General features: G+C 40.1%; 1 protein-coding gene across 1 annotated transcript in view; it reads left to right on the forward strand.

Annotated features, from left to right (window-relative positions):
* Window positions 1–8,364: 8,364 nt before the first annotated feature.
* Window positions 8,365–12,645, forward strand: part of LOC131226750 (SH3 domain-containing protein C23A1.17-like) — a 47,320-nt gene continuing 43,039 nt past the window's right edge. Inside the window, exon 1 of the mRNA XM_058222446.1 lies at window positions 8,365–8,809. Within this exon, the coding sequence (XP_058078429.1) occupies window positions 8,596–8,809 (214 nt within the window). The 5' untranslated portion in view covers window positions 8,365–8,595. The remainder of the gene's footprint in view (window positions 8,810–12,645) is intronic.

The raw sequence follows: 12,645 nt of genomic DNA on the forward strand, positions 1-12,645 counted from the left end.
TTCATTTTTAAAGATTATTTTAAAGCATAAGATCAAAATTAAGGATGATCCAAATCTTAGGTGGACAAAATCATTAAAAAACAGTGGTGATTGAACGCCTAACATTACAAACTTTCTAGAGTTCATTATAAAGTATATTCGCAATTCAACATGTTGAGTAGGTTGTAGGTTACCCAGATAAAGAGAAAACACATATCAGTTTAATCCAAAACTTTTGTGATCTCAGTAAGGTTTTAACGGTGGGCATTTAATCACCACTGCTTCCTCTAATGTGGTCCACCTGAGATTTATATCTGCCTCTTTTTCTTTTTAGCTCATGCCCAAGCAAACCTCCTAACGAAATCAACCAATTTCTTAATTTTGCTACATTGCATGGAAGGTATGATAGAATGGCCCATGACCTGGCAACATGATCGAGACCGTCCGTCCGGTGGATCCCACATGGATCAACGGTTATTGGATGGAAAAAGTAGAATAAAGAGGCCCACGTGATAGAAAAGAGGGAGATGATATGGTAAAGTAGGATGGACAAAAATATGGTAGAGCCATTTTTCTATAAGTACACATGGACGGTTATGCGTCATTTGGGACTGTCCATTTAGTGGGCCTTATCAGAAAAGGATTGGCTACTCATGACTAGTGGTCGGTGCTCTTTGGACCCCAACATGATGTATGTGTCACATTCATGCCGTCCATCCATCTTTCCAGATAATTTTATGGTATGAACCAAAAACTGAGGTAGAGCAAAATCTCAAGTGGGCCACATGGTGTTGATTGAATTCTCACCATTAAAAATTTCTTTGGACTACAAAACTTTTGGATTCAAGCTGATGTTTGTTTGTTTTGCCTTCACCAGGTCTGTATAACCTAATCTACAGTGTCAAATAAACATTACAGTAGGCCCTAAGAGTTTTTTAATGGTAGACATTCAATTACTACTGTTTTCCCATGGTGTGGTCCACCTGAGATTTTGATCTGCCTCATGTGTACTAAAAATTATTAAAATGATGCGTAAAAATGGATGGATGGTGTGGATAAAACACGTAGATCATGGTGGCCCACATAGGCGAGTGGCAGAGTTACTAACCAAACCGCGTCCGGCCTCATCATAGATGGCTGATGTTTTGAAAATCACACGTACCTAACGATTATAGCCATCACTTTCCATTCGAATATCATGGACTCCGTTTGGCTGGTGACCCCAACGCCAGCCAACTAGCTGGTGTCAAGGCTCCATAGGCCTCACCGTGATGTATGTATTTTGTTCGTGCTGCCCATCTGTTTTCAGTTCATTTTAAGGCAAGACCCAAAAAATGAGGTAGATCCATAGCTTTAAGTGGACCACACCAAGATGGGAAAGTGGGGATTGAATGCTTACCATTGAAAACTCTTTGGGGATGACAGAAGTTTTGGATGAAGCTGATATACGTGCTTTCCCTTCATCCAGGGTTATACGACTTTATAAATCAAGAAGTTTTTAATGGTGACCATTCAATCTCCACTCTTTCCGATCATGTTGTCCACTTGAACTCGGGGTCATTTTTTTGGCAAATAAGCTTGCCTTATTTTTCTAACTCATGCCCTAAAATAAGTAGGCAAAATGAATGAATATAGATAAAACACATATCATGGTGTGCCTACAGAGCTTTGACCACAACTAGTTGTCTGGTGTTGGGGTCACCAGCCAAACCTCCCCCTGATCACATCTGAGTGGGACCTACACACTAATGACCTGTTCCCACACTTTTTCTACCCTTAAGGTGAGATTGGCATCCTACCCTTCCTAACTGCTTATTTAAAAAGGGGAATCCAACTAATTAGAACTAAAACCAAACAGTAGGGATTGCCTACTGATGTTGTCAATTAGGGGTGTACATCGAGTCAAATTGGGTCGACTCGACTCAAACATTGGTTGACCTCAGCTCGAACTCGGCTCGGCTCGATCCTCGAGCTTGACTGGCCAGCTCGGGCCGAGTTCGTCATTGAAGCATTTTCATAAACACCTAAACTGCAACTTCACAATCCCACTGTTTGTAAAACAGAAGCAATAGTTTTATGTGTTTTATCAAAAACCTTCTAAGTAACATAGAAACAAAAAAATAAAAAAAATAAAAAAAATAAAAAAATAAAAAGAGAGAAAAAAGGTATTTATTTAATGTACATACCTTGCTTGCCACTAGCCAAACCTTCTTTGCCACCGGCCACATTTGGTTGAGTCATTTTATCAAACAATTAGTGAGCAACATCAATGGCAAAGTAACTGAGTAACCAAACTGGTTTGATCCGAGTTCGATTCAAGCTGGATTCAATCAGGGTCGAGTCAAGCTGGGGCCTGCTCGAACTCGGCCCGAACTCATTTACGAGCTCAAAAAATCAGCTCGAACTCAGCTTCGAACCGCGTCGATTCGAACGTTTTCGAGTCGAGTCGAGCGAGCTAACCGAGCTAGCTCGGTTCGTGTACACCCCTAGCATGTGCTTTGTAGTCCCCACCATGATATATATGTTTTATCTATGCTGTTAATTCATTTTTTAAGATTATTTTAAAGTATAAGATCAAAATTAAGGATGATCCAAATCTTAGGTGGACAAAATTATTAAAAAACAGTGGTGATTGAACGCCTAATATTACAAACTTTCTAGAGTTCATTATAAAGTATATTCGCAATTCAACATGTTGAGTAGGTTGCAGGTTACCCAGGTGAAGAGAAAACACATATCAGTTTAATCCAAAACTTTTGTGGGCTCAGTAAGGTTTTAACAGTGGGCATTTAATCACCACTGCTTCCTCTAATGGGGTCCACCTGAGATTTATATCTGCCTCTTTTTCTTTTTAGCTCATGCCCAAGCAAACCTCCTAACAAAATCAACCAATTTCTTAATTTTGCTACATTGCATGGAAGGTATGATAGAATGGCCCATGACCTGGCAACATGATCCAGACCGTCCGTCCGGTGGATCCCACATGGATCAACGGTTATTGGATGGAAAAAGTAGAATAAAGAGGCCCACGTGATAGAAAAGGGGGAGATGATATGGTAAAGTAGGATGGACAAAAATATGGTAGAGCCATTTTTCTATAAGTACACATGGATGGTTATGCGTCATTTGGGACTGTCCATTTAGTGGGCCTTATCAGAAAAGGATTGGCTACTCATGGCTAGTGGTCGGTGCTCTTTGGACCCCAACATGATGTATGTGTCACATTCATGCCATCCATCCATCTTTCCTGATAATTTTATGGTATGAACCCAAAACTTAGGTAAATCAAAATCTCAACTGGGGCAGACAGTGTTAATTGAACTCTCACCATTAAAAATTACTTGGGGCTACAAAAGTTTTGGATCAAGCTGATGTTTGTTTTTTTGCCTTCATCAGGTCTGTATGACCTAATCTACAATGTCAAATAAACATTATAATGGCTCTAAGAGATTTTTAATGGTAGACATTTAATCACTACTGTTTTCCATGGTGTGGTCCACCTGAGATTTTGATCTGCCTCGTGTGTACGAAAAATTATTAAAATGATGAGTAAAAATGGATGGATAGTGTGGATAAAACACGTAGATCATGGTGGCCCACATAGGCGAGTGGCAGCGTCGCTGACCAAACCGCGTCCGGCCTCATCATAGATGGCTGATGTTTTGAAAATCACACGTACCTAACGATTATAGCCATCACTTTCCTCAGTTTCTAGCAATTACTACTGCTGCATTGATGGCTGAAATTAAGATGCCTACGGTAATCCCGTATTATCTAATCCATAGTAGGTCCCACCAGATGGATGGTCTTGATTGACACATCAACCTTTCCGAAATATGGCACTACGATATTCCGGTTCTCGTCTCCACGGTATCATCTCTACCTCAAAAGATGGGAAGCGGATGGAGGATGATTAGGTAATCAGGCCCGCAACACCTCCCAGTTGCGGTACCGTAGGGATGCAGTGAGATGTGATTGGTGGGGGCCATGCACCACCAGAGATGAGCATGGCTTTTTTTCAGTGCGTGTTTGGTCCGTGGAATTGAATGGTATTAGATAAGATTAATATCATTATTGCATAGTGATTGCATGTCCGGAAATACCTTGGTATCCTAGCCATCCAATCCCATGTTTGGGATAAAATTTTGCTACCAGAAGACACCGAATTAGGCAAAATCATGTTTGGTGGACCATGGAATTGTAATATACGTACCAAATTTACAACAGATGTCATTCACTTGTACACATATATAACCAAAATGTCACTTGTAAATAGTGTATATGGATGGGCGGCATGGATAAACACATGCATCAATGTAAGGCCCACGTGTAATAGATTTCAAAATCCAAGGAAATCCTGAGACCAAATGTAATTTCGTGGGACTAAATGCAATTCCATCCCACCTAATCCCCACGTTTCCCATCCTCCCCATATGCTGGATGGAATTGCACGGGACCAAATGCAATTCTATCCCACCTAATCCCTTCTAAGACTCTGCGCCAAATAGGTTTTTGGCCCATCATGTACTCAGCTACCTTAGATGGCACATGCCCCACTAATCACATCTCGCCATGTCACCACACCATCAATGGTGGTGCTGCCATATGATTACCTAACCTGCATCCCAAAGCATGTCCCAAGTGGAATGGACGTGGATTTCCTACGAAAGCCTTTTGTGAGAAGTTCCTGGGAAACTTAGGTGGGGTCCACGATGATGTTTGTGAGAAATACCGTTAGAGGTGCACATGAACCGAGTTAGCTCTGTTAGCTTGCTCGACTCAAGTCGAAAAAGCTCAATTTGACTCAGATTGAAGCTAAGTTCGAGCTGAGTCAAGCTGATTTTTTTAGCTCGAAAATGAGTTCGAGCCGGCCCTAGCTCGAATTGAACTCAGATCAAACCAGTTCGGTAACTCGGTTACTTTGATATTGATGTTGCTCACCAAGTGTTTGATGAAATGACTCAACGAAGTGTAGTTGGTGGCAAGGAAGGCATGTATATAAAACAAATACCCTTTTCTTTTCTTTTTTTCTTGATTTTTATGTTACTTAGAAGGTGTAATGCAGGGGCATTTTCATACTGAGTTCAAGTGGGGTTGCCTGTGGGATGCAAGGGCATACTCAGGGTGGGTGACCCATGCGATTTAGGGCTCATGGGGGAGGTCTCATGTTCGAGACTCCTTACCAGAGGTAATTAATGCTCATTTCACACCGGGCTCGAGTGGGGTAGCCCGTGGGATGCGGGGACATACTCGGGATGGGTGGCCTATGTGATTTGGGGCCCACGAAGGGGGTTCGACAAAGGTCCTAAACTCATGAGATATGGGGCCTGGGCTATGAGATAAAAGGATTAATTCGCCATACTCTAATAGTTCGAGTTTTTAAAGCAAGTGGTTAATTGTTCTACATTAAGGTGTTTGATAAAATACTTTTAAAACCATTGTTGTTGTTTTACATACAGTGAGATTTTGAAGGTGCAGTCTAGGTGTTTGTGAAAATGCTGCACAGACAAACTTAGATCGATCTTGGCTTTAACTGGCCCAAGCTGCTAACCGAGCTGAGCCAAGCTAGCCAGTCAGGCTCGAGGACCGAGCCGAGTCAAGTTCGAGCTAAGGTCAACTAGTGGTCGAGCTGAGTCGAGCTAAGGCCAGCTCGACTTGGTTCGACTCGATGTACACCCCTATATTTACCATCCATCCGTTTTGTGAGATCATTTTACTACTTGACACTAAAAATGAGAAGGATCCAAGACTAAGTGTACCACACTAAGGAAAAGGTGGGTAGGGTCGTTAAAACCTTCCTAGGGTCGACAATGATGTTTAAATGCCATCAATACCGTTTGTAATGTTATTTCTGCTGAGAAGAATTGAAAATACAAATATTAGTTTGATTGAAAGCTTATGTGGCCCCACGAATATTTCGACTACATTTTTGGCCCACTTGAGTACTTAATCCAGCTCAATTTTGTTCCCATGTCCGAAAATGATCCCAAAAAATTGGTGGACAAGGTGGATTTCTCACAAACATCACAGTGGCCCCACATAGGTTTCCAACACATAAACTTCATGCAAAAGGCTTTCTTGAGAAATCCATGTCCATGTGGAATCCTTTGTGACCCTCTCAAAGAGAGGAGAGCAGATTAGGTATTACATAGGTTAACACCTTAGTGGGTGCTGCCCTTACCCTGGGCCCACCTTGATGATGCTTTGTATATCTATATTATCCATCTATTTCTCTAGCTTATTTTAAAAATTATGTAGATCCAAATCTCAAGTGGACTGTACAATATTGGTGATTGGGTGCATCACCATTAAAAAATCCTAAGGGCTTATAAAAAGGTTTTTGTAATTTCCAAAGGCTTATTAAGGTTTTTGTAATGTTTATATCTCATTTATCTTCTTGATAATGCCAAGAGACATGGAAGAAGGAAATTTATTATTATTTTTTTTCTAAAAAAACAAAGATTAGCTTAGATTCAAAACTTTGATGTACAACATATATATCAACATGAGCTCCAAGCGGTTATGGTAACTGGGTAACAGTTAACTCGCACCCACGGGAGGCATCTTTACATTTAATTCTTTTCCAAGCTCATTTAACATTAAAATAAATAAATAAGTTCATTCTAACGCCCAAGTAGACCACAACACAGGAAAAATATGGATAATAACATTTACCATTGAAACCTTCTAAGTCAGAGAAATTTATTTGCCATGTAACCAACTAATAAATTCTCACAAATTTGAATGACCGAAAAATACAAATACCAGCTTAATCGAAAACTTGTGCAGCTCTTAGGAAGTTTTTAACCGCAAGAATTAGTTTCTTTTAATGTGGTCGACCTGAGCTCTTGATCTACTACATTTTAAGTCATGGGCCTTAAAATGAGCTGCCAAAACGAATGAATGGCATGGATAAAACACATACATGACGGTGGGCCCCACAGAACCTGCCACCAGAAATATCCATGGTGGGAGGGTCATCAGACAGTCCACTTCCGAAAAATGGCCCTCTTACATGCTCAGACAGTATATACAGTACAGTCTACAGCGCCGGTCCCGACCGTCGGTGCCGCGTGTTTACTCGAATGCCTGCTAAGCACCGGATAAGGAAATCTGGTGCGCGGCGCTCACCTTTAGATCTCCTGGTTTTTAAAGAGAAAAGCTTTTATACTCTGGCGGAGTTGATGGATGATGCACATGCACTTATAAATTAAGAATTTTATGCTCGGAATGCAAGTAATTCAAATTAAACTATCCAACTTATAAGTTCATCTTAGATGTATTATGAAGCAGAAATTACACTTATTTAATTAACTGACTTTCGGATTGGTGGACATTTATTGGACGGTTGGAAATGAAAATATCCAAAGGTCCTATTTTAAGGTACAATTGTCCACGAATCAGAGGTTACGAATATTAGACTAATCTGATTTTGGGATTTTAGTACGAAATGGCATTTTCAAAATTTTATTCGGTTTAATTTGTGTTAAAATGTGTCTCGCGAACGATTTCTGAGTGCCTGTGTATCAAGCGTGATAGGGAGTCAGAATATCAAATAGCTCTCCTTTGTAAAAAAGTTCGTTTTGCCTCTGCTGCGACTAAGATCCTAAAGTGTGTCGCCACCATCTGGGCCCCACATGATGAGATCTACAATCATCATAACGGTCCATATTGTATAATTTATTATACACGGGGATTTTTAAAGAACAGATGATTGGGTTGAATTTAGAACCATGAAAAGAAAATTTTCAATGATTATCATTCAACTCTAAAAATCAAAGGTCAGGATCATCATTCAATTCTGTATATTGAATAATAACTTATTTTTCGTAGTGCAGAGAATACAGACGGTTCAAATCATCAAGCCATCTCAGAAAGTGGACCCAAGTGGGTGGCCACACACGCTGGAATACGACTCGCGGCGGAGGCAAAACGATCTCTTTTTAAAAAATTTAAACACAGTAATAGACATCTGTGACAGTTAACCACCACTTCTAAAATGGTGGTGACTCATCCTCCTCACACGTGGCACTCATGTAGCTAAATCCAAACCATCCAAAAATCCGGCCACATTGTAGAAAAATCATATGTCTAAAACTACTCTGATCAATAAATCCTAACCACCCAATTGATTGTCATCTGATAGATGATAAGAACTAAACAAATGAACGGTCCAAATCCCAGTGCCAAAATCAGATGGTCGCTTTCATCTTATCAGCGTACTTTTTTCTTTCTTTCTTTTTTTTCTTAAAATATTATGCTCCATCCACAATCGGGTTAGAAATGTGGACGGTCTGGATTTTCGAACAGTCACCACCATTTTATAAAAGGTACTAGGACTTAAACAGGATTCAAATAAAACAAATGCCAGTTACTGAGATCTGAAAAAGTAGAAAAAAGAAGGAAATAAAAAGAAAAAAGAAGAAAAAAAGAAGAAAAACTCAGGAAGTGTACGGACTGAATTCGCATTCTCATTTCTCACTTACATTTCTCCTCTCTTCTCGTACCCTCAGATATAAAAGGCTAGAAATCCTTCTCTTTCTTTCTTTCATTTTCCTCTCTTGAAATGGAACCTTTTTATGCAAATGGCGATTGAGAGCAATCCCATCGCTCTCAATGGGGAAGATCGAAGAAGAGCAGTCCCTTTCTACTCCTGCAGTCGCCGAAGTCTCCGACGGAAATGCTGGGCCGCCACGGTGCCGGATCGGGAGATTCGTCGGGTTCCGGTGTGTGGCCGCGCTCATCCTCGGTGTCGCCGTCTTGCTGTCGGCGATCTTCTGGCTGCCGCCGTTCTTGAGAGCCGATCGGGGGCGTCTGAGCCTGGACGAAGGTGAGTATCGATAATTCGAGCCTTGCATGACACGGCATTGCTTTGAATTGCTGGATCTTGTGCTGGTTTTAGTTAGTTTCTGGGTTTTGATGGTTCTGGGGTTTTCTTTAGGGTCTGTAAACGGTGGCATTGCTTTGAATTGATGGGAATTTGAATTGTAGTAGACTGCGTCTCGAAGCAGCACAGTGTATGTGATGGTGCTACGGCCGGATGCTGTTCATTTTGCCGACTTTTCTCTGGCCATATCAATTACCTAAAACTGTTGTGGTTCTCAGAATCTGCACTAATCACAGCAGAATGATTGACTGTCTGTTTCAGCAAAAACATCCATTCGGCTTGCAATTTGGGTTAGTACCAGTAGGGTTTTTAGGGTTGTAGATAATTTGTGGGATATTGAGTTCGTTTTATGGTTTTGGGATGATTTCACGGTCGGAATGTAGTATCATCGCTTAGAATTGACGGATCTTGGCTTGATGTGAATTATGGGTTTTGGTTTATTATGAGTGCTTTTCGGATTCCTGGGATGGTGTTAGTGTTTTTAGGTGGCTCTGTTGTTTCCATCTGATGGAAATTGAGTTATCGGGATGGTTTTCGTGTTTCTCATGATTTTAGGATTTGTAGCTAGTGCCATTTCTTTGAATTGTTGGATCTTGGTTGGGTTGTTTTTGGTTAAGTGTATGGAGTTGGTGGATCCTGGATTTTCTCTTAGGGGTTTGAGGACAATTTGGGGCTTGCTGTAGAGGCATTGCTTCGAATCGAAGAGTATTGGCTTGATTTTGGTGAATTACAGGTTTTTGATGGATTCTCAATGCTTTTAGGGCCTGTTTAGAATAGTAAATTGGGGCGTGTTTACCATGAAATACGCAATGATTACTTAAAATAGGTGTTTTCCAAGCCGTCATATACATTCCATTTTCTATCAGTCAAAATTCCTTTGAATTAGTCAAACGCCAGTCGTTCTGTTTGAGGTAAATGCAGGTGGCGTAATATCACTCAGAGACCATTTGACCAAATGTGTGAAGGATAAAAAAGGTTGCAATTCCCTCTTCTATAATCTGTATGCAAACAGCATAATTCTATGTAACTCCATGGTCAAATTCTGCTGACATCAGGGTTGCAGTAAAGCATGTTGTTATAATTGCTTATTTACCATATTGTTCCTGTATAAATTAGTGATCCAAAAAGGCCCTTAGTGGCTGATTGGAAACCGGAATAGGGTTGGAACTGCAGAAATAGAAAGCCAACTAAAAGATTCATGGGAATAGTCTGCCTGTTGTTTGCTTAACACAATATGCTATCCTAGAACAAATTGAACTTTGGTTTTCGGGCATAGTCCATACACCATGCGGTGTGAAAAACCAATGGTCTGAATTAACTAGCTGTTTCAAAGTGTGACTTGCCCGAGGACTTGGTTGAATGCCTGCATTAAATCCTGACTTGGTTGCCTAAGGAGTGTTTGAATTGAACTTGTTTGATGGACTGCTTTAGTTCCATGCTAGTTTGTATAGAGATGGCTTATTTGTGATTTAGCTTGATTACTTGAAATGGAATTTTAAGGGAAATGGGTCAGTGTGCCTTTTGGGGAGCATAGCTGAATTCTTCTTCTCAGCCAATTCCTTGTTGCATATGGAATATGTGGTGAATGTGGTATTCCACTATTAATTTATGCTATGCAGCACCTTGCCTTCCCATTAGCTCCATTTGAAGGAAATCGATTGCTTGTGCTATTCAGCTTTCAGGGAGTGACATTTTGCATTTGAGTGCATAAGGCTTGACTGCGGGTGGAGAATGACATTGCTAGTATTCAATTCTTCTTCTTCTTCTTCTTCGTCGTCGTCGTTGCTGTTGTCGTCCTCCTCTTCTTTTCTTTCACAACACTTGCATAAAAGATAAAGAGCTACATCATGTGAGAGGGGATGCTTTTCCAATTCAAAAGGCCATGGGCTGCCCACTCAGTCCCAGCTACGCAATTGCCGATTTCATTGGCCACTCTACCAATATAAGCAAGTGACCTGTTTAGCCTATCTACTTGCTCAATAGATTCCCTCATAATGAAAGAAAGCCTCTGTCTGGTCAACAATTTGGGTGTATTTTTAAGGTAGAGAATGATAGGATTTTGCTATGTATTGTTACATTTTAAGTGTTTTGGAAAATCCTTGTTCTCTGCCTGCTCTTGGTTCTGATTTCTGAATGAGTTGCCATAGGCATGTTTATGCATTTTTCCCTTTTCAAGTGGGGTTAAAAGCATTGCAGATATATTGCTTGCTAAATGCTAATAAAACTTCTTCCATAATTAACCTCCAAATATGGGAGCTCCTTGGCTAAAACATCATATATGCATGTTGTTGGAAAATTGGAAGAGCATACTTAGTTTCATGAACCTTTTACCTGTGTGCCTCTATCCCTTTGGATAATGCACCGGATTCACTCTCCTGCTCATGCTTCGTGTCTATACTTGCTAACATTTTGAAACAGATGCCTTCTTGCTCTTTCAGCCAAGTGCATTGTAGCTTCCCTTCATGCTTTGGTGCAGTATAGGAGAATATGCATGTGTGGTATTCTAAAAGCATCATGCCACTACAATGAATTGTATGCATACGATATGGCTATTTGGTTCAACTTGTAGCAATGATTGGAGAGAGAGAGAGAGAGAGAGAGAGAGAGAGAGAGAGAGAGAGAGTTGCATCAGTATAATTAGTTGCTTTCTTTCTTTTCCTGTTCAAAAAATCTGCATTTATGTTTCGTACATCCATTATATTGTTTCTAGTCTTTGTTTGAAATCTCAGTTAGTGATATTCTGTAAAACAGATTTGCTAACATCTTAAGGATACGTGCATCCATTAGGAGCCAAGGCTTTTAAATGCATGTGGGGTAGTTGTGGCAGTTGAGCTTTATAACAGAAGGCGTAATCCTTAGTGAGTAAATTAGCAGAAAGTTTAAAAAAAGGAAAAATGGTAAAAAATAGAAATATTTGTAATGAATTGGAAATTAATTAACAATTGCATTTTAAATAGTGAAATGTGGTAGTAGCTTTCAAATGTCTCATTCTTTTCTGATGGTTAGTTAATTTTTAGTTAAAATCTGCTACTCTGTGGAATGCCCAAGTGAATTGAATTGTGAACGTATTTTTTTTATTGTACATGGATGATCTAGAAGTTGATATAGATAGACTTTGGTGGCGTTTGGATACTGTTGAAAAGCAAATCTATAAATAGAGGTCTCAAAATATTTCACAATTTTCATTGATAACATCAGGTGAATGAAACAAAAATGAGTTCTTTTGGCATTTTCCTAAGTTTGGGAAGGTGATTGAAGTGGTAATTCTTGTCAGTTGTCAATCTAGATTCAGCCATGGGTTTGCGTTTGTTAGAGTTTTAGATAAATCTGAAGCTAAGGCGGCCATTGACAGCTTAATGGATTAATCATTTCTAAAAAACAAATATTAGGTTGGTTTTGAGAAATATGAGTTAGTGGTGCTCCAAAGAAGGTATGGGGCAGCAAGCCAGGAAAAGGGTTGCTATTTTTGGAGGGATAGTTGGCCCTTAGTAGGGCTGGTGTTATTGGAGGAAAGTAGAAAATGAGCCTTTAGGAGTATAGAAGAGGTGAAGCATAATTGTAGTAGGTGATAGATCCTCTACGAAGGAACAAATTTCGGTCTAGTCAATGCTAATGAGATGATAGGAGGTGGGTTGAAAGGCTAATGAGGAGGAAGGAGTCTGGCAAGCATTCAAAAAGTTTGGGTGGAGATAAAGCCCATGCCATGTTGGAGAAGTTGGATGGAGTGCATAAGTTTTGTTTTGTTCTTGGTGTTAGTAAATGGCTTCCCAAAAAGGTTT

The sequence above is a fragment of the Magnolia sinica genome, chromosome 15, assembly GCF_029962835.1.
Source record: "Magnolia sinica isolate HGM2019 chromosome 15, MsV1, whole genome shotgun sequence".
Lineage (NCBI taxonomy): Eukaryota > Viridiplantae > Streptophyta > Magnoliopsida > Magnoliales > Magnoliaceae > Magnolia > Magnolia sinica.